We start from the raw sequence: 26602 nt of genomic DNA, 5'->3' as shown, positions 1-26602 counted from the left end.
AAGGTGAGCACTACCATCAGTCCTGTGTCATGCCAGCAGTAAAGCATCCTGAGACCATTCATATGTGGGGTTGCTTCTCAGCCAAGGGGGTGGGCTCACTCACAATTTTGCCTAAGAACGCAGCCATGAATAAAGAATGGTACCAACACATCCTCCGAGAGCAACAGTTTGGTGACGAACAATGCCTTTTCCAGCATGATGGAGCACCTTGCCATAAGACAAAAGTGATAACTATGTGGCTCGGGGAACAAAACACCGATATTGTGTCCATGGCCAGGATATCCCCAGACCTTAATCCCATTGTGAATTTGTGGTCAATCCTCAAGAGGTGGGTGAACAAACAAAAACCAACAAATTCTGACAAACTCCAAGCATTTATTATGCAAGAATTGGCTGCCATCAGGCCCAGAAGTTAATTGACAGTATGCCAGGGCAGATTGCAGAGGTCTTGAAAAAGAAGGGTCAACACTACAAATATTGACGCTTTGCATCAATTTCATGTATTTGTCAATAAAAGCCTTTGACACTTATGAAATGCTTGTAATTATACTTCAGTATTCCATACTAACATCTGACAAAAATATCTAAAGACACTGAAGAAGCAAACTTAGTGGAAATTAATATTTGTGTAATTCTCAAAACTTTTGCCCACGACTGTACAGGGGGTACTGGTACAGAGTCAATGTCAATGTGCGGAGGCACCGGTGTCGAGGTAATTGAGGTAATATGTACATGTAGGTAGAGTTATTCACATCGCTACCTATCTCACTCATCAGCATAGCAGGTATTTATATGATAGGGGTTATAATGATACCTCATCAGCATAGCAGATATTTATAGGGTAGTGTCATAATGGTACCTCATCAGCTTAGCATCACCTCTCTCCTATTATAAGCAAGCGTGTGGAATGTCATTCACCTATTAAATTTGGCCTATGAGCGTGGCACACTAAGGCAATTACACCATTATTAATGATTAACCTATGGGCTCACATGCAATAATCACTTTCCTTTCTTTCAACCAATGGGCATGAAGCTAGTGGAGTATTTATGTTAACTCAAACCTTGTGTCTCCCACTTACTGTTTTGCAACAAGTTTTCCAACGACCTTCCACCTCCCCACCACCAACTGAAAGCCCGTCATCGGATCCCCATTTTCCCAGTACAGTTAAGTGTGTACTAGATTGAAATGTGGTTAGGTCTATGCAGGGAACTTGCTGACATGGAGAGAATTACATCAATCTTGCAACAAAGACAGCATAGGTAAGAAGATGTCTGGTCAGAGTTCCTGACATTGTACTGGTTTCATTTTGTAATTTCTGGATTTTTGTTTTTTCTGATGTGGCTTTATCCATATTGTATTCTTATTCAGACTGTTCTATACAGACAAAAATGTACTCAACATATGAATCTCATTATGCACTTGTGAAAAGACTGAAGCGTTATGTTTTGTATGTATTGTACATGCTCTTTGTGTGCTCTTGAATAAAAAATAAAACATCTGGACTCTTCACCGGCCACTCTTTTATGTGTGTTTGGGGTTGTTGTCATGCTGGAAGACTCACACAGTTTTTGGACTCTGGGTTGAACATTGTGTTTTGGAGTGCAATCTTTTGATTTCATGATGTCTTGCACACATTCAAGGCCCGCAGTAGTACCAGAGGCAGCAAAGAAATCCCACAGCATTTTCTAACCTCCACTCTAATTGATTGTAGGGATGGGGTTCTTTTCTTTGAACACTTAATTTGGTCATTGGTAAATATAGGAAGATACAACTGCTGAAGGAGACACAAGAAAGCCTGATTGACCTTCTCAAAACCCCACCTAAACAAGCTTAAATCCTGGGGCAACTGTTCTGTGCTGTGGACCTGGCAAGATAGCCACAAAACAAAATATCCACCACCTTATTTTACAGTAGGTATGGGGTTATTTTTCTGCTTATGCATTCTTATTTTGATGCCAAACCCTCCACTGGTGTGTGGCCAAAGAGCTCTATTTTCATGTCATCCAACAAATGTAAAGTTTGCTTAAAGCACCATAGTCAAATGACATGAAAATAGAGTTCTTGGTGTTGAAATAATGATGCATGAGAAAAAATAACCTCAAAGATGGTGGTTGATCTTTGATGTTATGGGCCTATTTTGCTTCCACTGGTCCTGGGGCACTTAAGGTCAATGGCACACTGAACTTTATCCATTCCAAGGACATTTTAGCCAAACACTTCACAAGTGGATCTTTCAGCAAGACAATAACCCCGATCACACACACAATCCACAAAGAAATGGTTAATTGACCACAAAATCAAAATGTTGCAATGGCCTTGAGTTTTTTGAACCCCATTGAAAACCTCTGCTTTAAATTGAAGAGGGCAGTCCAAGGATATCAAGGATCTGCCAAGATGCTGTATGGAGGAAGGGTTTTTAGAAAAGGCTCAGTGCCATTATCCTCCCGAGGTATTGAATGGTATTGAAAACAGAGGAGACAATAATTTATTTCTTTCTTTTTGAGAAAAATATTACTTGTTTACAAAATCTCTTTCTCTGAGCAATTGTATTAGTATAAAATAATATAATTTCCCCATCATTTTAGCATACACTATACTGTAGCTCAGTTTTTGTGTTGTCTTTTTTGCTCAACTTTATCAAGGGTGCCAATAATTTCAGATCCAACTGTATATCACTGCAAACAGTCAAACACACACATGCACTACTGTGTATCAGTGCAAACTCAAATGCTCTAGACATGCCCAAACAGTCAAACATAAACACACACTGACTTCGGACGAGGAGGTTGACGTTCCTCTTGGCTGGGTTCCCCACATTGTTGACTGCAGTGCAGTTGTAGAAGCCTGAGTCGGCGGGCGTCACCGAGCGCAACTCCAGAGTCCCGTCTCTTACCAACGAGTTTCTCGGCAACGGGTTGAGGTAGCGCGACCAGGTGACTGTGGGTTTAGGCAATCCTGCGGTCACCTCGCATGACAGGGTCACGTCCTTCCCGGGGTCTACCACCAAGGATTCGTTGACAGAAAGCCGTAGAGCAGGGGGAGCTGAGGGAAGAGGAGGGGGAGAAGAGTGGCGAAGGTGTGAATTTGTCATTGTTTAAATATGTATTCAGGGAATTTTCTACATTGTTGTTAGACAGAAAGCATTGGGAACTCAGGAAGAGTGGGAGTGGAGACAGTGATGGCTCACAGATCCATGTACGCATTCCATACGCATCCGCACACACACACACACACACACACACACACACACACACACACACACACACACACACTGTAAACTCAGAGCTGTGTAGACATTAAATGTAGCTTATATCTTTCGCTCTGTGTCTGTCTTCAACCACATTCATTAAAGGCTGGATTTACAAGCATCCCTCTCTTGGAGTCCCCAAACAACTAGACACTGACAAAGTGCACAGAACAAGTAATCTAAAGCAGCTTCAAAATACTCTTCACTAATAAGATATGAGCTAAATCAATATCATTTTCTAAGAGTAAGATTATGGCAGTGCACTCACTGTATCATTTGATAACTAAATAGCAACATGTGGTATTTGAAAGGGTTAAAAACATACAGTTGACCTGTTGGATACATTTGTATTGATTTGTAAAGCAAGCTCTATTAAATGTTCCCTTTACCTCTCATTTATGTTGATCCAGATCCACTCCCTTAAACAGACATTATTCATTTTGAAAGGATGTCCATTTGGTCTTGCTACCTATACACCCCATACAGCATTAGTCGGAAATACTTTACATTAAGTTTCTCATAACTTTGTAGTAAAACTAGTAATAACATTATATTAACATTTGTTACATAGTACTTGAATAGCTGCATCTATTGCAAATGAATTCCATGGCAGGAATTGTGACCGCCGTCAAGTCATAAGCCACCAAAACAATTAAAAAGTCAAGTTTTTCTAATTTCATAACTGTCCTTTATGGAACAACTGTAGAATGACCTTAAATACAGTATGCAGAGAACATAGAGAGGGCAAAAAACATCAGAACGGCCTGTCAGAGATCAATAGCAGCTCAACACATTGGAAATACAGAAGGCAAGGCCGGGAAGAGTGAAACAAAACACTCAAGAGCAGACAAAGGAGGAAAAAAAGACAGGGCAACTCCAAAGGGACATTAATCGTCGAAGATGCAGTTCAACATGGAATTTTGTGCCTTGACTGTGCCCCGGCCCCCTGTGCTGTTGGAGAGCAGATGCTGGAAGAGTGTGGGACTGCTGTACCAATTGTCCACATAAAAAGTGTGGCCCATCCCGAGATGAGGAGCTGTGATATTTACAAAAACTTACACTTGGGTGCCAGTTAGGTAATGCAAAATTCACAGGCAACTAACTGCTATTAAGTTACTGTGAAATGTGATGAAAGGTGCTCAACCTTTGCAACATAATAGAACACACTTAATTTGGATAGTCCGGATAGTCCATCTGTAGATGCTCTACAGATGGACATATTGTTAACAAACTATCTGTTGATAAGCAACTGCTTGATAAAGTTACAGTTAGAATAAGGTTTAGGGCTGGTAAATGTCACTGATAGTCTGTAGAGCATCTACAGATGGATTATCCAAAAAAAGTGTTACCCATAACCATAACCACTTAAACTGGTACACTTCCAAGACCATTGGCACAAATACAAAAAATCAGTAACTTGTTGTTTACCGTGCTTTCACTGCAATCAGTAGCCTGTAGTGTACGGTAAAACTTATTAAACCATCACAGCTGTAAAGAACCCTTTCACTGCAACCAGTAGCCTGTAGTTTACGGTAACACTTTTTAAACCATCACAGCTGTAAAGAACCCTTTCACTGCAACCAGTAGCCTGTAGTTTACAGTAACACTTTTTAAACCATCACAGCAGTAAAGAACCCTCAATGATATGCAACAACAAAAAATTGTTAGACATATCACCCTCACCCCTGACAAAGAACCGCTCAATAACCTTGTTTTTGTGTGGTTGTACAACCATTATGTTCTTTCGCTCTTTACCATCAATCCAAGATGGCATAGCAGTCAGACGTCCTTTGTCATCGTCTTGTCGTGTCCAGTGTATATATATATTTACATCTTTCTTCGCATAGCTTTTATATATTTCCTTTTTCAAAAACTCAACTTCAAAACACTCTCCTGCAACCCGCCTCACCAATTTAAAAATAGTATTATTTACCTCAAATATGCAATCCACAATAGAAGCTAGCCAGAAGCTAACCAGAATCTAACCAGAAACTAGCCAGAAGCTAGCCAGGAGCTAGCCAGGAGCTAACCAGGAGCTAACCAGGAGCTAACCAGAAGCTAGCCAGTTTACTGGCTAACGTTAGTATTTAGCTAACCACGGTTGATGGTCATCAGCTATCCTTTAGCTCGAAAAGCTATCGCCAGTTTTGTACAACGCGACTCATACCAGAATATACCGGTGTAACGTCGTTCGTCTGTTGAATGAAGAGAGTCAGACTGAAATGCAGCGTGTAGGTTACTCATGACTTTAATGAATGAAAAGGTACATGAAATAACTGAATACGAAAACAACAAATGAAACGTGAAACTAATTACAGCCTATCTGGTGACTACTACACAGAGACAGGAACAAACACCCACAAAATACAACGCGAACTCAGGCTACCTAAATACGGTTCCCAATCCGAGACAACGAGAATCACCTGACTCCAACTGAGAATTGCCTCAGGCAGCCAAGCCTAACTAGATACACCCCTAATCATAACCAATCCCAATAAATACAAACCCCAATACGAAACACAACATATAAACCCATGTCACATCCTGGCCTAACCAAACATATACCAAAAACACAAAATACAATGACCAAGGCGTGACAACCGGACCTATTTTTCTCTCCATATCCCTGGATTTCAACCGAAAGCTCTGAACATTTACACCTGGATCTCGCAGCTAGCTAAACTGCTATCCGTGTGACTATTGGCTTACGTCGGTCCCGGAGCAAACTTCAATTATTCCGGAGCTAGCCAGCTGAAGAGTTCCATCAACCACTCCCGGGTTACAATCACCTATCCGGACAAGTTTTACTGCCGATGCGGAGCCCCACCGAGCCTTCACGACTGTACTAACGACGTTATCTGCACGAGGGAGTTATCCGACTGGCTCCTCCGTCGCGACGTTACCTGAACGGCCTTCTGCGGCCCGCTAATCGTTAGCTGTCTGCTATCTGAATAGGTCTCTCTGAAAATTTTTCTTGGGTCACTATAACTATATCTATTTTGCCAATTGGATTGATCCCCTCTACCACACGGAACCCCACTAATCGACTAATGGAAACGCACTAAGTGGCTAAAAACAGAACACCATCCTACGCTAGCTTGCTACCGATGGCCCGGCTAGCTGTCTGAATCGCCGTTACCCCAACCAACCTCACTACTAACTGAAACCTTATGATCACTCGACTAAGCATGCCTCTCCTTAATGTCAATATGCCTTGTCCGTTGCTGATCTGGTTAGTGTTTATTGGATTATTTCACTGTAGAGCCGCTAGCCCTGCTCATTATACCTTATCCAACCTATTAGCCACCACCCACACATGCAATGCCATCTCCTGGTTTCAATGATGTTTCTAGAGACAATATCTCTCTCATCATCACTCTCTCATCATCAATACCTAGGTTTACCTCCACTGTATTCACATCCTACCATACCATTGTCTGTACCAAATCATACTTTTATCGTCCCCAGAAACCTCCTTTTACTCTCTGCTCTGAACATTCTAAATGACCAATTCTCATAGCTTTTAGCGGTACCCTTACCCTACTCCTCCTCTGTTCCTCTGGTGATATAGAGGCCCTGCACTGCCGAGTTCCACTCCTATTCCCGAGGCGCTCTCTGTAGCCTTAATAGCCTTAGTTTCATGCATGTTAACATTAGAAGCCTCCTCGCTAAGCTTGTTTTATTCACTGCTTTAGCCCACTCTGCCTTCCCGGATGTTCTAGCCGTGTCTGAATCCTGGCTTAAGAAGACCACCAAAAATTCCGAATTACAACATTTTCAGACAAGATAGAACGGCCAAAGGGGGCGGAGTTGCGATCTACTGCAGAGATAGCCTGCAGAGGTCTATACCCAAACAATTTGAACTTCTACTTTTAAAAATCCACCTCTCTAAAAACAATTCTCTCACTGTTGCCACCTGCTATAGACCACCCTCTGCCCCACGCTGTGCTCTGGTCAACATATGTGAACTGATTGCCCCCCATCTGTCTTCAGAGCTCGTGCAGCTAGGTGACCTAAACTAGAACATGCTTAATACCCCAGCCATCCTACAATCTAAGCTTGATGCCCTCAATCTCACACAAATTATAAATGAACCTACCAGTTACCACCCCAAAGCCGTAAACACGGGCACCCTCATAGATATCATCCTAACCAACTTGCCCTCTAAATACACCTCTACTGTTTTCAACCAAGATCTCAGCGATCACTGCCTCATTGCCTACATCCGTAATGGGTCAGAGGTCAAACAACCTCCACTCATCACTGTCAAACGTTCCCTGAAACACTTCAGCGAGCAGGCCTTTCTAATCGACCTGGCTGGGATATCCTGGAAGGACATTGACCTCATCCCGTCAGTAGAGGATGCCTGGTTATTTAAAAGAAATGACTTCCTCACCATCTTAAATAAGCATGCCCCATTCAAGAAATTTAGAACCAGGAACAGGTATAGCCGCTGGATCTCTCCAGACCTGACTGCCCTTTTAACCAACACAAAAACATCCAAAGGCGTTCAGCGGAAGTGTTGTAAAGTTTAAGTGGCTGATGGTTATGTTGATCAAAGGTTTATCACCACTTTTAATACAGTTAGTACTGCCCTATTTTCAAAAGCTTGTGACAATAAAGAGCTGCACTGTTGAGTTTATTATGCATTTCACAGTAACCTAATGGCAGTTATTTGCTTGGATATTGTTTTGAATTTTGGGTTAGCTCCACTGTAAGAAAATCCCTTAACTATCACAGTAAATTATTATCTAATCAACAGTTGTGTACTGTATAAACTGAATCCATTAGATTACAGTAAATTACTTAGCGTTTGTGGGAAAAAAATGTAACACTACCAAAGTTAAACCCAGTAGTAGTTCACTCAAAATTTGTGAATATTCAAACTACAATGCCACACAAAAAGCACATGGGCAACACAGTCAAATCACATGTTTTGTTTTTTATTATTTTTAATTTCACCTTTATTTTATTTAACCAGGTAGGCTAAGTTCTCATTTACAACTGCGACCTGGCCAAGATAAAGCATAGCAGTGTGAACAGACAACAACACAGAATTACACACGGAGTAAACAATTAACAAGTCAATAACACAGCAGAAAAATTGTCTATATACATTGTGTGCAAAAGGCATGAGGAGGTAGGCGAAAAATTACAATTTTGCAGATTAACACTGGAGTGATAAATGATCAGATGGTCATGTACAGGTAGAGATACTGGTGTGCAAAAGAGCAGAAAAGTAAATAAATATAAACAGTATGGGGATGAGGTAGGTAAATTGGATGGGCTATTTACCGATAGACTATGTACAGCTGCAGCGATCGGTTAGCTGCTCAGATAGCAGATGTTTGAAGTTGGTGAGGGAGATAAAAGTCTCCAAATTCAATGATTTTTGCAATTCCTTCCAGTCACAGGCAGCAGAGAGCTGGAACGAAAGGCGGCCAAATGAGGTGTTGGCTTGAGGGATGATCAGTGAGATACACCTGCTGGAGCGCGTGCTACGGGTGGGTGTTGCCATCATGACCAGTGAACTGAGATAAGGCAGAGCTTTACCTAGCATGGACTTGTAGATGACCTGGAGCCAGTGGGTCTGGTGACAAATATGTAGTGAGGGCCAGCCGACTAGAGCATACAGGTCGCAGTGGTGGGTGGTATAAGGTGCTTTAGTAACAAAACGGATGGCACTGTGATAAACTGCATCCAGTTTGCTGAGTATTGGAAGCTATTTTGTAGATGACATCGCCAAAGTCGAGGATCGGTAGGATAGTCAGTTTTACTAGGGTAAGTTTGGCGGCGTAAGTGAAGGAGGCTTTGTTGCGGAATAGAAAGCCGCAGAATAGAAAGCCGACTCTAGATTTGATTTTAGATTGGAGATGTTTGATATGAGTCTGGAAGGAGAGTTTACAGTCTAGCCAGACACCTAGGTACTTATAGATGTCCACATATTCTAGGTCGGAACCATCCAGGGTGGTGATGCTAGTCGGGCGTGCGGGTGCAGGCAGCGAACGGTTGAAAAGCATGCATTTGGTTTTACTAGCGTTTAAGAGCAGTTGGAAAGCCACGGAAGGAGTGTTGTATGGCATTGAAGCTTGTTTAGAGGTTAGATAGCACAATGTCCAAGGAAGGGCCAGAAGTATACAGAATGGTGTCATCTGCGTAGAGGTGGATCAGGGAATCACCCGCAGCAAGAGCAATATCATTGATATAAACAGAGAAAATAGTCGGCCCGAGAATTGAACCCTGCGGTACCCCCATAGAGACTACCAGAGGCAAGGACAACATGCCCACCGATTTGACACACTGAACTCTGTCTGCAAAGTAGTTGGTGAACCAGGCAAGACAGTCATTAGAAAAACCGAGGCTACTGAGTCTGCCGATAAGAATATGGTGATTGACAGAGTCAAAGCCTTGGCCAGGTCGATAAAGACGGCTGCACAGTGCTGTCTTTTATCGATGGCGGTTATGATATCGTTTAGTACCTTGAGCGTGGCTGAGGTGCATCCGTGACCGGATCGGAAACCAAATTGCACAGTGGAGAAGGTACGGTGGGTTTCGAGATGGTCAGTGACCTGTTTGTTGACTTGGCTTTCGAAGACCTTAGATAGGCAGGGCAGGATGGATATAGGTCTGTAACAGTTTGGATCCAGGGTGTCTCCCCCTTTAAAGAGGGGAGTGACTGCGGCAGCTTTCCAATCCTTGGGGATCTCAGATGATATGAAAGAGAGGTTGAACAGGCTGGTAAATAAGGGTTGTGACAATGGTGGCGGATAGTTTCAGAAATAGAGGGTCCAGATTGTCAAGCCCAGCTGTTTTGTACGTACGTGTCCAGGTTTTGCAGCTCTTTCTGAAGTAAGAGAGAAAAGGTTTCTTGCTAAATATTATTAAGAATTTAATATTTTATTCTTAGTTAATCTGTACCTGTTTTGATGTTTTATATGCATTGCTTTGTTTGTGGCCAGGCTGTATTAAATTATAGAAATAAATATACAAGAGGTACAGTTGAAGTCCGATGTTTACATCCACCTTAGCCAAATATTACATTTAAACTCAGTTTTTCTCCATTCCTGACATTTAATCCCAGTAAAATGTCCCTGTTTCAGGTCAGGTAGGATCACCACGTTATTTTAAGAATGTGAAATGTCAGAATAATAGTAGAGAGAATGATTTATTTCAGCTTATATTTCTTTCACGACATCACAAGTTTACATACACTCAATTAGTATTTGGTAGCATTACTTTAAAATTGTTTAACTTGGGTCAAATGTTTCGGGTAGCCTACCACAAGCTTCCCACAATAAGTTGGCTGAATTTTGTCCCATTCCTCCTGACAGATCGATGTAACCGAGTCAGGTTTGTTGGCCTCCTTGCTCGCACACGCTTTTTCAGTTCTGTCCACAGATTTTCTATGGGATTGAGGTCAGGGCTTTGTGATGGCCACTCCAATACCTTGACTTTGTTGTCCTTAAGCCATTTTGCCACAACTTTGGAAGTATGCTTGGGGTCATTGTCCATTTGGAAGACCCATTTGCGACCAAGCTTTAACTTCCTGACTAATGTTTTGAGATGTTGCTTCAATATATGTGCAACAGTCCCTCCTGCAGCAAAGCACCCCCACAACATGTTCTTCAGCTTGCAAGCCTCCCACCTTTTCCTCCAAACATAATAACGGTCATTATTGCCAAACAGTTCAAATGATGTCATGGCTTTAGAAGCTTCTGATAGGCAAATTGTATCACAATTCCAGTGCGTTACAAGTTTACATACACTAAGTTGACTGTGCATTTAAACACCTTGGAAAATTCTAGAAAATTATGTAATGGCTTTAGAAGCTTCTGATTGACTCAAATTATGTCAATTAGCATATTGGAGGTGTACCTGTGGATGTACAGTATTTCAAGACCTACCTTCAAACGCAGTGCCTCTTTGGTTGACATCATGGGAAAATCAAAATAAATCAGCCAAGACCTCAAAGAAAAATTGTAGACCTCCACAAGTCTGGATCATCCATGGGAGCAATTTCCAAATGCCTGAAGGTACCACATCTGCACAAACAATAGTACGCAAGTATAAACACCATGGGATCACACAGCTGTCATATTGCTCTGAAAGGAGATGCGTTCTGTCTCCTAGAGATGAACGGACTTTGGTACGGGCAAATCAATCCCAGAACAGCAAAGGACCTTGTGAAGATGCTGGAGCGAACAGGTACAAAAGTATCTACATCCACAGTTAAACGAGTCCTATATCGACATAACCTGAAAGGCCGCTCAGCAAGGAAGAAGCCACTGCTCCAAACCCGCCCTAGAAAAGCCAGAATACGGTTTGCAACTGCACATGGGGACAAAGATGGTATTTTTTTGAGAAATATCCCCTGGTCTGATGAAACAAAAATAGAACTGTTTGAGTGTGAGTTTTGGTCACAACCCGGCTCGTGGGAAGTGAAAAAGAGCTCTTATAGGACCAGGGCACAAATAATAATATAATAATAATTAATAATTTTGCTTTTTATTTCACCATCTTACGTGTTCATGAAAAATTGTGAATAACTCACCACAGGTTAATGAGAAGGGTGTGCTTGAAAGGATGCACATAGCGCTGCATTGTTGGGTTGTATTGGAGAGTCTCAGTCTTAAATTATTTTCCACACACAGTCTGTGCCCGTATTTAGTTTTCATGCTAGTGAGGGCTGAGATTCCGCTTTCACATAGGTACATGTTTGCAAAGGGCATCGGTGTCTTAACCGTATGATTTGCCAAGGCAGTATACTCTGAGCGCAGCCCTATCCAAAAATCTGGCAGTGGCTTCTGATTAAATTTTCACAGAACCGCATGTTGCAATTTCGATGAGGCTCTCTTGTTCAGATATCGGTAAGTGGACTGAAGGCAGGGCATGAAAGGTATAACGAATCCAGTTGTTTGTGCTGTCCATTCCGGGAAAGTACCTGCGTAACTGCGCACTCAGCTCACTCAGGTGCTTCGCTATATCACATTTGACATTGTCCATAAGCTTGTGTTAATTTGCATGCAAAAAACTCCAACTCCAACTTCTTGTCCCACACATTGAATATAGTTGCGGAGAGTGCCTGTAATCCCAGATTCAGATCATCCAGATGAGAAAAAACATCACCCAGATAGGCCAGTCGTGTGAGAAACTCGTCATCATCAAGTGGTCAGACAAGTGGAAATTATGGTCAGTAAAGGAAACTTTAAGCTCGTCTCTCAATTTAAAAAAGTGTCAATACTTTGACAACCAGCGAACTTCGGTATTTGTAAAAGCATTACATGGTCGCTGCCCATATCATTGCATAATGCAGAAAATACACGAGAGTTCAGGGGCCTTGCTTTAATTTCTTTGGGATATGGGGCAGCATTTCCACTTTTGGATGAATAGCTTACCCAGAGTGAACTGCCTCCTATTCTGTCCCAGATACTAATATATGCATATTATGCATTACTATGCATATCAAAGTATTGGATATAAAACAGTTTGAATGATGTCTGTGAGTATAACAGAACTCATATGTCAGGCAAAAATCTGAGAAAAAAAATCTAAACAGGAATCAGAAATCTGAGGTTTGTGGTTTTTCAAAGCTTGGCCTACCAAATACACAGTGTCTATGGAGTCAAGTTGCAATTCCTACGGCTTCCACTAGATGTCAACCGTCTTTAGAAACTAGTTTGAGGCTTCTACTATAAAGGAGGGGCTCATGAGACCTGTTTAAGTGAGTGGTCTGGCAGAGCGTCTCAGGCTCGTGACGTGTGCTCCCGACAGAGTTAGCTCTCGTTCCATGGTGTTTTCTTCTGACATAGGTAATTCTCCGGTTGGAAGCTTATGATGTTTTATGTTAAAAACATCCTACAGATTGATTCTATACATTGTTTGACTTGTTTCGAAATGGGATTCCTGAGAGTGCCTTCTGATGAAGATCATCAAATGTAAGTGAATATTTATAGTGTTATTTCTAACTTCTTGTCACGCCTTGGTCTTAGTATTTTGTGTTTTCTTTAATTATTTGTTCAGGCCAGGGTGTGACATGGGTTTATTGTATTGTCGTATTGGTTTTTTTGTAGGCATTGGGATTGTGGTTGATTAAGGGTGTGTCTAGTATAGGCTTGGATGCCTGAGGCGGTTCTCAATCAGAGTCAGGTGATTCTTGTTGTCTCTGATGGGGAACCGTATTTAGGTAGCCGGGGTTTCACTGTGTATTTCGTGGGTGATTGTTCCTGTCTCTGTGTAGTGTTCACCAGATAGGCTGTATTAGGTTTCACGTTCCGTTTGTTGTTTTTGTATTTATTCAGTTATTTCATGTATCGTCATTCTCTTCATTAAAGAACATGAGTAACAACCACGCTGCATTTTGGTCCGACTCTCTTTCGACAAACGAAGAACGCCGTTACACTTCTGTTGACCCCAAAATTGCGGATATTTCTTTGGCTGGATTGGGCGCCGTTCTCAGTTTATGTTCTTTTCTGTAACGTTTTTAAAAAATCTGACACAGTGGTTGCATTAAGGAGAAGTATATATTTAATTATGTGAATAACAGTTGTATCTTTTATCAATGTTTATTATGAGTATCTCTGCAAAATCCCCAGATGTTTTGGAATCAAAACATTACTGCACGTAACGCGCCAATGTAAACTGAGAATTGTGGATATAAATATGCACATTATCGAACAAAATATGCATGTATTGTGTAACATGATATCCTATGAATGTCATCTGATGAAGATCATCAAAGGTTAGTGATTCATTTGATCTCTGTTTCTGCTTTTTGTGACTCCTATCTTTGGCTGGAAAAATGGCTGTTTTTTTTTTACTTGGCTATGACCTAACATAATCATATATTGTGTTTTCGCTGTAAAGCATTTTTTAAATTGGACACAATGGGTATATTAAAAAGAAGTGTATCTTTCATTTCCTGTATTGGACTTGTTAATGTGTGAAAATGACATATTTCTAAAAAATATTTTTGAATTTTGTGAGTTGCCTTTTCAGCAGAATGTTGTCGAGGGCTTACGCTAACGGAACGCCAGCGCTAGAAAGGTTAACAAAGTTAACCATTCTCACTGTAGTGAAAAACATATTTCAAGCTGTCAGGTTCAGCTGTCGGGTTCACTAGAGCAGTGGTTCTTAAACCTCTCCTCGGGGAGAGAGATTTGTTCCATGTATTTGATCTATTCCAGAGCTAGCACACCTGATTCAACTTGTCAAATAATCATCAAGCCCTTGATGAGATGAATCAAGTGAGCTAGTGTAACCGATGTGGAATGACTAGCTAGTTAGCGAGGTGTACGCTAATAACGTTTCAATCGGTGATGTCACTCGCTCTGAGACCTTGCAGAATTTGTTCTCCTTGCCCTGCAAGGGCTGCGGCTTTTGTGGAGCGATGGGTAACGATGCTTCGAAGGTGGCTGTTGTTGATGTGTGCAGAGGGTCCCTGGTTCGACCCCAGGGAGGGGCGAGGAGAGGGACGGAAGCAATACTGTTACTCTAGTTCATGGCTAAAACTAAATTGTGAAACGTCTGGGGTACACGAGGAGAGGTTTGAGAACCACTGCACAAGAGAAACAGCCGCTTATAAGTCTCAATAATGATCTACCTCTCTTATTCGTCCATCACATTAAAACAATTGATTCACAGGAACAGGAAGGTAAAAAAAATTGACAGATATAGAGAAGGAAAAACTCCACAGAGGAGGAGGCTGGGTGAGAAGTATCGCTTCAATTTCTTGGTGAAGACAAAATAAGAGAAAGAGGGTGGGAAAACCCCCACAGAGGAGGCCTGGGTGGAGAAGTATTGCTTCAATTGCCCACTAGTGCGGGGGGGCAGACGTGAGAAGATTAGGTTGTGTTTGTCCCAAAGTAATGGAATTGATGTGTTCCTAGTGGGGTTTACAGCGATGTAACCAATGGGAAACATTTGTAAAGTAATCTCGCAGCGTTCACACACACACAGACAGACACCGACACACAGTCACACACACATTCATACAAGAGCAATCCATGGGGATTAGGTCAAATCTAGTGGATAGAGTGATGAGGGGGGGGGTTAAAGAGGAAGAACACAGGGAAAATAATGATAGCGGAAGGAGGAGAAGAAAAAGCACTGTGTCTAGAAAGAGGATGGGAGAGATGGAGAATGCCAGAGAGACAGAGATAGATAGGTGAGGGAATACAAAGCTGAGGAAGTAGAGAAATAAGTGGTAAAAACATGAGAAAGAGGTGGGTGTTTTCTGTCCGTTATGCATGTGGCACATATAAAAGTAGTTTACTATATGAATAAGCGGTAACACTTTATCTTACAGTAAATTACCTTAAAGGTGCCAAACAGTCATTCTGATTCCCAGTCATTCTGATTCCCAATAGCATTTTGAAAATATCACCCATAAAAAATTTTGGGAATAGAAATTCTCAACATTTTTGACAAATGTAAATCTCTCATGGCTAACTACCAAGAAGTTTGAAAAGACAGGCTGAGTGGGCTGGGAGCATCTCTTTGATACGCAAACTTCAAGAAACTTAGATGCAGTTAGCATTAACATAATCTCAAACAAATTTGGTAATACACAAAGCAATTTAAACAACATCGAATTTGCATCACCGATGTCTCGGATGCGTATCTCACCCTTTTGTTCCATGCTGGCTGAAGACCTAGCTAGCCAGCAAACTAGCTAAGACCAGACACAGATGAAAGGGAAGCATATACAGTAAGTATATTTGCCATAGATTAATAGTGTAAACTTGTAAAATTTGCTGACACACTACAGTCAAATTTTGTCACCAGTAGAGTAGCTATCGAGCTATATAAACCATGCCCCTTTGCAAACATGCCTTCTCCGATGTTCGTTACAATGCCGTTGTTATGTAATTTAGGTAAGATGATATTATGTTACCATTGGTGTATTAAAATGAGAGTTAGAGTGATGTCACCCGATCCCCTTAATAATCCCACCTCCTGAATCTAAGTATTAGACCTGGGGGAGCAGTCCAGTAACTTTATGATCAAACTTTATCAATGTGGAAGCAACATTTTTGTCACGCCCTGACCTTAGAGAGCATTTTTATTTCTCTATTTGGTTAGGTCAGGGTGTGATTTGGGTGGGCATTCTAGTTTGTCTGTTTCTTTGTTGGCCGGGTATGGTTCAAAATTGGGAATCATACTTAGGCAGCCTTTTCCCCACCTGTGTTTGTGGGTAATTATTTATTTTCTGTGAGTGTTTGTGTACGCCACGGTTGCGTCACGTTCGGTTTCTGTTTACCTGTTTTTTTGTGAAGGTTTCACAAAAATGCGCCTTGGCTTATTTATGCGCCTTGGCTCATTTATGACAGGGAGTATGAAGACAGCAAACGTGACAATTTTTCATACTTTAGTCAACAAAGTATGGTTTCATCCACATATCATCCAATTTCATGATTTTGACTGTTCATGGCCTTTAACTTCACCTTCATTTATTACTGTAGATATAGAAATAAGTATAGGTAGAAGAGCTACAATTTTACCAGATAAACAATAGTTGGAATTCCATTGTTCTGAAAACAGCCCCCCCCCACGAAGTCTCAAGACTCATCAATGAAATTATGTCTACATCGTCACCCCTCCCCATGCACCTGTTGATGACACTACCAATTAGCTACCATAATCATAACTACATTGTACATGTGCTGTGGTGTAGCTATAGTTATATGCTGTCACACAGTCTTCAACAGAACATATGAACTCTTAACTATGAAGTCAGATACCTTCCAGAATATATCATGACAGGTTGAAAACCTTTTGTAATCACACACACCAGTGAGAACCGAAAATAGCCATGTCAAATGAGGTGTCATTACAGCCGCTGCACACAGCAACAGATGAAAGTGATTAATGCACACACAAACCGATGTAAAACACAACAACCTCATTAAACCAATCTATCATCGGCAGCAACTCAATACTGGCTGTCTCAATTAGCAAAGACTTAATTAAATTGCTGCGATGCGCGGTGAGCAAGGAGGTTGTTTTCTTTTTCTTGATAGCGTTTGGTCTCTTCCTCAATGTAACCTGAAAAAAACGAGTCTATTCCCTTTAATAAAGTGCACTACTTTTGACTGATAGGGGGAATAGGGTGCTATTTGGGATGCACACTTATGCTACACTGTACAATATCTGACAGCTCAAAGCCTAACAGTGAGACATATGTAACGGGTGTTTTTATATACTTTGCATAACATACAGTAAACAAGTTTGGCTATGTATGGCACTCAATGTTTAACAGGCGTTGGCGTGGAGGTAAGCGAATGGCTCTGATTTGAAACACTTCTATACAAATATGTCCTATTTTTATCTCAATATCAAATCATTTCTGGGTAACAATTAAGTAAATTACTGTGATTTGTTTTTCAATTAAAATGGTCAAAAATAATTTAAAAAATGCTTCTTTGCAAAGAGCAATTACTCAAGCAAGAAGTTTGCTAGGGATGTCTGAGAGGTATGAGTGGTGAGGGGAAAACTGAAAACTAGCTGTTATTGGCCGAGAGGTTTGGAACTCTCTTTCTAATTAGCCTATTAACTAATTTCCACCATGTAGGCCAAAACTCTATCCCAACAAACAAGCTGACATTTCAGGTGGTCCATTCAAACAGGTCTTATCATCATTTTCATGATCATAATTTTCTCAGTATTATTCCAACCTCATAGTGTGGAAATGCTCTGTATATGTAAAACACAGGCAGGAAAAAGTAATCCTTCAACCTGTGATAACTATACAACAGAACAGACTAACTGAATTACGTTTACTCTCATGGGTGGCTAATGTAACAATCTGAAAGCCCCGCCCCTACTAAACTACACCTCCAGTCTTCTGATCTGATCTGACCACCTTGATACGATCTGATGTAGCAAACTTTGAAATTGTGTTTGTTTTACATTGGATAAAAGCAGAGACCGAGCTACAAATGGTATATCATACACTGCACTTGTAACCTCACTTTTGAGAAAATTGCCCGTGAATTGTTTGGTACCTAATGGAGAGCTCTCTTTTGTCTACACCCATTCAGTATTGTTCACACCCTCTTAAGCTTTAGCCCCACCCATCTCTTTAAGGATTCACATGTGAGGTCATGTGCTAAACAGGGAGTAGTGTAGTAAAGATTAAGACTAAAAGTAGTAAAAGTAATAGCCAACAACAAGGAAAAAATCCAGGTAAACAGAAAGTGTTGAGATAAAAATATTTTATACATATGACACACTTGTCTAAATTGATGGGGAATGTGAATGAAATGCTATAACCTCCAGCCACATCTGGCTAAGTGAATGGGTCTCCACAGAAGGTGTAAACGGTACAGTGAAATGGTTGCTTGCATAGCAGCAAAATCAAAAATAGATAGTGTTGATATAAAGAAAATAATATCAGTAACAATAACAGTGATAGATGAGGTAGTTACAGTGGGGCAAAAAAGTATTTAGTCAGCCACCAATTGTGCAAGTTCTCCCACTTAAAAAGATGAGAGAGGCCTGTAATTTTAATCATAGGTACACTTCAACTATGACAAAATGAAAAAAAAAATCTAGAAAATCACATTGTAGGATTTTTAATGAATTTATTTGCAAATTATGGTGGAAAATAAGTATTTGGTCAATAACAAAAATGTATCTCAATACTTTGTTATATACTCTTTGTTGGAAATGACAGAGATCAAACGTTTTCTGTAAGTCTTCACAAGGTTTTCACACAATGTTGCTGGTATTTTGGCCCTTTCCTCCATGCAGATCTCCTCTAGAGCAGTGATGTTTTGGGGCTGTTGCTGGGCAACACGGACTTTCAACTCCCTCCAAAGATTTTCTATGGGGTTGAGATCTGGAGACTGGCTAGGCCACTCCAGGAATTTGAAATGCTTCTTACGAAGCCACTCCTTCATTGCCCGGGCGGTGTGTTTGGGATCATTGTCATGCTGAAAGACCCAGCCACGTTTCATCTTCAATGCCCTTGCTGATGGAAGGAGGTTTTCACTCAAAATCTCACGATACATGGCCCCATTCATTATTTCCTTTACACGGATCAGTCGTCCTGGTCCCTTTGCAGAAAAACAGCCCCAAAGCATGATGTTTCCACCCCCATGCTTCACAGTAGGTTTGGTGTTCTTTGGATGCAACTCAGCATTCTTTGTCCTTCAAACACGACAAGTTTAGTTTTTACCAAAAAGTTATATTTTGGTTTCATCTGACCATATGACATTCTCCCAATCTTCTTCTGGATCATCCAAATGCTCTCTAGCAAACTTCAGACGGGCCTGGACATGTACTGGCTTAAGCAGGGGGACACGTCTGGCACTGTAGGATTTGAGTCCCTGGCGGCGTAGTGTGTTACTGATGGTAGGCTTTGTTCCTTTGGTCCCAGCTCTCTGCAGGTCATTTAATAGGTCCCCCCATGTGGTTCTGGGATTTTTGCTCACCGTTCTTGTGATCATTTTGACCCCACAGGGTGAGATCTTGCGTGGAGCCTGAGACCGAGAGAGATTATCAGTGGTCTTGTATGTCTTCCATTTCCTAATAATTGCTCCCATAGTTGATTTCTTCAAACCAAGCTGCTTACCTATTGCAGATTCAGTCTTCCCAGCCTGGTGCTGGTCTACAATTTTGTTTCTGCTGTCCTTTGACAGCTCTTTGGTCTTGGCCATAGTGGAGTTTGGAGTGTGACTGTTTGAGGTTGTGGACAGGTGTCTTTTATACTGATAACAAGTTCAAACAGGTGTCATTAATACAGGTAACGAGTGGAGGACAGAGGAGCCTCTTAAAGAAGAAGTTACAGGTCTGTGAGAGCCAGAAATCTTGCTTGTTTGTAGGTGACCAAATACTTATTTTCCACCATAATTTGCAAATATATTCATTAAAAATCCTACAATGTGATTGTCTGGATTTTTTTTCTTCTCATTTTGTCTGTCACAGTTGAAGTGTACCCATGATGAAAATTACAGGCCTCTCTCATCATTTTAAGTGGGAGAACTTGCACAATTGGTGGCTGACTAAATACTTTTTTGCCCCACTGTATATGCATACAATCGGGGGTATAGTGCTGATGACTGGGAATTTGCCCCCAAGTGATGAACTGGTCCATCTGAACCATGCATGAACAAGGGAATTTATATTTTAAGAGCCTGTTTCTGTCCTGCCCTTCGATGCAGGGCATTGGATGTCCATAGCCTCTTTGTCGCAAAACTCCCTGATATTTTCAAAAAGATACGTTTGTCTTGCTGTGTCCAGTCCAGTTGGTGCTTGCACAGGCAGACCATCTATTGGAGGAAGGATGTCAGCATTGCGCAGCAGCTGAAATCTTGTCCCAACTGAGTCCGAACACTCCTTGATGACAACAACACCAGGCTCCAGAGCATCAAAGCTGTAAAACAGGAAATAAGAAAAAAAATTGAGAAGACATTACAACCTTGCATAACATCAAATCCCCTCCCAAGTTTAGACAATAAGAATAACCGCATACAATGAAATGAAAATTATATTCACCTGACGTGATGGTACTGGTTGAACTGTGGCAGCGGCGTACGGAAGTACGGTGTTGTTGCAACCCATAGCTTTCCCCCAGCACCGTACCATCCTCCAGTCCAACCAGCTGTGGGCTGTTAACCCCTGTCTGGCAGATTGGCAGATCTGAAGACCTGAAAGTTGTTCCTCTGGCACTGCCAGCACAGGTCTGGCCTGGGATTAGTGCTTGAGATGTGGGGCAGCAATTTTCTCCACAGATTCTTTAAGGCAGACAGCACGACTACACGTACCTCTGGAAAATACAGAAATAATTTGAGATCAATAAAAGGTAAATTAAGTAATCAAAACGTGATGTTTATGCTTTACATACCAAGTGTTGTGTTCGATTCCTTGTAAAGACGTCTCACAGCTGCTTTTGTCACATGAGATGGCAGCAGCTTTCCACCAAAGTATTTGTGTCCTGGGTGGTGTCCTGGTATTACTATTGCATTATCCTCTGCGTAGTTGTTGATGAAGTTCACAACTCACTGCAAGTCCTAATTTCTTCATGTGTAACCATTACTTGCTTGGGCCAGCTGTCTTTTTGATGGGAGGCATTGGACCATTCTCCCTGAGTGGTGGAGGAGAGTCAGGCATGTTCTACTGATGCTGAAATACAAATTCCAGATATAAATAGGTTGGCATTATTACACAATAAATAGGCGTAATCACCGTCAGACACACCTGGCTAACTTGATGGGTCATGTAATTATCTGCCGAAATGGAGTCTTTTGTTTAGCAAAACAATGACCCATAATCCTAATCCATAGAGTACTAGCAATACAAACTGATTGTCATAGCTAGCTAAAGGTAACCAAATAGTTTCAATGTTAGCTAGTTAGCGAACATTAGGCTATAACTAGCAATGCAAATGGGATACTGAGATACATTTACTACACAGATCATACACATAATGTTAGCTAGCGAAAAAGCCATCTAACGTCAGCTAGCTAGCTCACAGTAAGCTTTAACTTGCAATGAAAACAACTTTCTGACAAAATTAGAAACGTATAATATCTTCTTATGGCTGGGGGTAGTATTGAGTAGCTTGGATGAATAAGGTGCCCAGAGTAAACTGTCTACTACTCAGGCCCAGTTGCGAATATATGCATATTATTAGTAGATTTGAATAAAAAACACTCTGAAGTTTCCAAAACTGTTTGAATGATACTCTGTGAGTATAACAGAACTCATATGGCAGGCAAAAACAGGAGAAAAAATTCCAACCAGTATGTGGGAAATCTGAGGTTTGTAGTTTTTCAACTCATTAACTATGGAATATACAGTGTCTATGGGGTCATATTGCACTTCCTACGGATTCCACTAGATGTCAACAGTCTTTAGAACCGTGTTTGCTGCTTCTACTGGGAAAGAGGGGGGAATGGGAGCTGAATGAGTCAGAGGTCTGCCAGAGTGGCATGAGCTGGTCATGCACGTTCACGTGAGAGGTAGCTTGCGTTCCATTGCAATTCTACAGACAAAGGAATTCTCCGGTTGGAACATTATTGACGATTTATGTTAAAAACATAAAAGATTGATTCTATACATCTTTTGACATCTTTTGTTATGAAGATGGATTACTGGGCTAAACGCACGAACAAAAAGGAGGTATTTGGACATAAATGATGGACTTTATCGAACAAATCAAACATTTATTGTGGAACTGGGATTCCTGCATTCTGATGAAGATCATCAAAGGTAAGTGAATATGTATAATGTTATTTCTGACTTCTGACTTCTGTTGACTCCACGACATGGTGGATATCTGTATGGCTTGTTTTTGTTGTTTGAGCGCAGTACTCAGATTATTGCATGGTGTGCTTTTTCGGTATAGCTTTTTTGAAATCTGATTTTAAAGCGATTGCTTTAACTTCTTGCGTCGAGCCATCCCGGATCCGGGATCGTGACTACAGCCTCAAACTCATTACCATAACGCAACATTAACTATTCATGAAAATCGCAATTTAAATGAAATCAATATGCTAGCTCTCAAGCTTAGCCTTTTGTTACATTTTCACAAAAACCAGAAAAGCATTCAAATAAAATCAGTTACCTTTGAAGAACTTCAGATGTTTTCAATGAGGAGACTCTCAGTTAGATAGCAAATGTTCAGTTTTTCCTGAAAGGTTATTTATTTAGGACAAATCGCTCCGTTTTCTGCGTCACGTTTAGCTACCAAAAAACCCTGTATCCAGGATTGTGTAAATCTATCCGCAAGCTCATTAGCATAACAATGTTAACTATTCATGAAAATCGCAAATGAAATGAAATCAATATGCCAGCTCTCAAGCTTAGCCTTTTGTTAACTACACTGTCATCTCAGATTTTCAAAAATATGCTTCTCAACCATAGCAAAACAAGCATTTGTGTAACCGTATTGATAGCTATTGATAGCTAGCGTAGCATTTAGCATTAGCATTCAGCATGCAACATTTTCACAAAAACCAGAAAAGCATTAAAATAAAATAATTTACCTTTACAAAAATATTATTTGTGTTGACAAATCGCTCCGTTTTCTTCATCACGTTTGGGTAAATAAAAAACAAAAATTAAATCATTAAAAAGCAAACTTTTTTCCAAATTAACTCCATAATATCGACAGAAACATGGCAAACGATGTTTAGAATCAATCCTCAAGGTGTTTTTCACATATCTATCGATGATAAATCCTTCGTGGCAGTTGACTTTCTCTTCTGAAGAAATGGAACGCGCATGGACCTAGAGATTGCGCAATAATTTTGACACAGGACACCGGGCGGACACCTGGTAAATGTAGTCTCTTATGGTCAATCTTCCAATGATATGCCTACAAATACGTCACAATGCTGCAGACACCTTGGAGAAACGACAGAAAGGGCAGACTCATTCCTGGCGCATTCACATTAAACAAAACGGAAAAAAACCACTCGACTGGAGAGGACAGACTGGACGACCATTGACTGCAGGTTGCTTCGGGAAGGCACCGGCCGTAGCAGACTAAGACACCTGCTCACACGCAGCATCTGAAGGAGACAAAACACGACCCAGGGCGAGACAAGGACACAGAACAGCGAACATCATACAAGGATCCGACAAGGACAGAAGCGGAAAACAAGGGAGAATAGGGCTCTAATCAGAGGGCAAAATAGGGGACAGGTGTGAAAGAGTAAATGAGTGAGTTATGAGAATGAGGAACAGCTGGGAGCAGGAACGGAGCGATAGAGAGAAGAGGAGAGGGGAGGGGAGAGAGAGGGATAGAAAAAGGGAACGAACCTAATAAGACCAGCAGGGAGAAACGAACAGAAGGAAAAGCAAAATGACAAGACAATATGACAAAACAGACAGTACCCCCACTCACCGGCGCCTCCTGGCTCACTCGAGGAGGAATCACTGGCGGCAACGGAGGAAATCATCAATCAAACGGTCCAGCACGTCCGAGAAAACCCAACTCCTCCTCCCAGGACATGCGCGAAAAAGCATTAAAGGAAACTAGGGTACTACTCTAAAAAAATGAGAACAGGACAGACTGAGACACAGCAAGGGCAGGAACAAGAACAGGAGAGATGCGATGGCAGGAACAGACTGAGACCCAGCAGCAAGACCAGGAGCAGAAGCAGAAAAAGTACAGACTTCTTCTGCGCGCGCCGATGGACCGCAGCCACCGAAACGGCGCGTGTCACGCTCCTGAGTCGGCCACAAAAGCGCTGTAAGATGGCATAGAGTGCCTCGAACACCGGGATGACCAGCTAACTTGGCAGAGTGAGCCACTGAAGAACAGCCAGGCAGTGGAAACAGGAGCGAAAAGGAGGTTACTAGGACAAAAGCGCGGCCTGCAGTGCGTCAGTCTTGCAACCTGTCTTTCAATTCCCCAGACTGTCAACCCGACAACACGCCCATAAGGAAGAATCCCCTCGAGATCAGTAGAAGCCACAGAAGAACTAAACAGACGGGATAAGGCATCAGGCTTGGTGTTCTTGCTACCCGGACGGTAAGAAATCACAAACTCGAAACGAGCGAAAAACAACGCCCAACGAGCTTGACGGGCATTAAGTCGTTTGGCAGAACGGATGTACTCAAGGTTCTTATGGTCTGTCCAAACGACAAAAGGACAGTCGCCCCCTCCAACCACTGTCGCCATTCGCCTAGGGCTAAGCGGATGGCGAGCAGTTCACGGTTACCCACATCATAGTTGCGCTCAGATGGCGACAGGCGATGAGAAAAATAAGCGCAAGGATGAACCTTATCGTCAGACTGGAAGCGCTGGGATAGAATGGCTCCCACGCCTACCTCTGAAGCGTCAACCTCGACAATGAATTGTCTAGTGACGTCAGGAGTAACGAGGATAGGAGCGGACGTAAAACGTTCTTTTAGAAGATCAAAAGCTCCCTGGGCGGAACCGGACCACTTAAAACACGTCTTGACAGAAGTAAGAGCTGTGAGAGGGGCAGCAACTTGACCGAAATTACGAATGAAACGCCGATAGAAATTAGCGAAACCTAAAAAGCGCTGCAACTCGACACGTGACCTTGGAGCGGGCCAATCACTGACAGCTTGGACCTTAGCGGAATCCATCTGAATGCCTTCAGCGGAAATAACGGAACCGAGAAAAGTAACGGAGGAGACATGAAAAGAGCACTTCTCAGCCTTTACGTAGAGACAATTCTCTAAAAGGCGCTGTAGAACACGTCGAACGTGCTGAACATGAATCTCGAGTGACGGAGAAAAAATCAGGATATCGTCAAGATAGACAAAAACAAAAATGTTCAGCATGTCTCTCAGAACATCATTAACTAATGCCTGAAAAACAGCTGGCGCATTGGCGAGACCGAGCGGCAGAACCCGGTACTCAAAATGCCCTAACGGAGTCATTAAACGCCGTTTTCCACTCGTCCCTATCGTGCATACGAGATGGTAAGCGTTACGAAGGTCCAACAGTAAAACACCCTGGCTCCCTGCAGAATCTGAAGGCTGATGGCCACACGGGGAAGCGGATAACGATTCTTAACGATTATGTCATTCAGCCCTCGATAATCACGCAGGGCGCAGAGTACCGTCCTTCTTCTTAACAAAAAAAAAAGAACCCGCCCGGCCGGAGAAGAAGAAGGCACTATGGTACCGGCGTCAAGGAACACAGACAAATAATCCTCGAGAGCCTTACGTTCGGGAGCTGACAGAAGTATAGTCTACCTCGAGGAGGGAGTGAATCCCGGAAGGAGATCAATACTACAATCATACGACCGGTGAGGGAGGAAGGGAGTTGGCTCGGGACCCGACTGAAGACCGTGCGAGATCATGATATTCCTCGGCACTCCTGTCAAATCGCCAGGTTCCTCCTGGGAAGTAGGGACAGAAGAAACGGGAGGGATGGCAGACATTAAACACTTCACATGACAAGTAAGCGTTCCAGGATAGAGGATAGAATTACTGAACCAATTAATAGAAGGATTATGACATACTAGCCAGGATGACCAAAACAACAGGTGTAAACGGTGAACGGAAAATCAAAAAGAAATAGTCTCACTGTGGTTACCAGATACTGTGAGGGTTAAAGGTAGTGTCTCAAATCTGATACTGGGAAGATGACTACCATCTAAGGCAAACATGGGCGTAGGCTTGTCTAACGGTCTGAAAGGAATGTTATGTTTCGAACCCATGCTTCGTCCATCGAAACAACCCTCAGCCCCAGGTCAATCAAGGCACTGCATGTAGCACCCGAACCGGTCCAGCGTAGATGGACCGACATAGAAGTACAGATCTAGATGAAGAGACCAGAGTAGTAGCGCTCACCAGTAGCCCTCCGCTTACTGATGGGCTCTGGCCTCTTACTGGACATGAATTAACAAAATGTCCAGCAACTCC

The 26602-nt window shown here is 41.9% G+C and overlaps 1 protein-coding gene across 1 annotated transcript in view; it reads right to left on the bottom strand.

The window, feature by feature from the left end:
• The window catches only part of LOC124046906 (MAM domain-containing glycosylphosphatidylinositol anchor protein 1-like), a 76099-nt gene that overhangs the window by 8198 nt on the left and 41299 nt on the right, over window positions 1-26602 (bottom strand). The window contains exon 4 of the mRNA XM_046367676.1: window positions 2776-3045. Within this exon, the coding sequence (XP_046223632.1) occupies window positions 2776-3045 (270 nt within the window). The remainder of the gene's footprint in view (window positions 1-2775; window positions 3046-26602) is intronic.

Source organism: Oncorhynchus gorbuscha, linkage group LG10, assembly GCF_021184085.1.
Source record: "Oncorhynchus gorbuscha isolate QuinsamMale2020 ecotype Even-year linkage group LG10, OgorEven_v1.0, whole genome shotgun sequence".
In the NCBI taxonomy this organism is placed as follows: domain Eukaryota; kingdom Metazoa; phylum Chordata; class Actinopteri; order Salmoniformes; family Salmonidae; genus Oncorhynchus; species Oncorhynchus gorbuscha.
The sequence above is the reverse complement of the archived record's forward strand: the minus strand, read 5'-3'. Positions and strand labels throughout refer to the sequence as shown.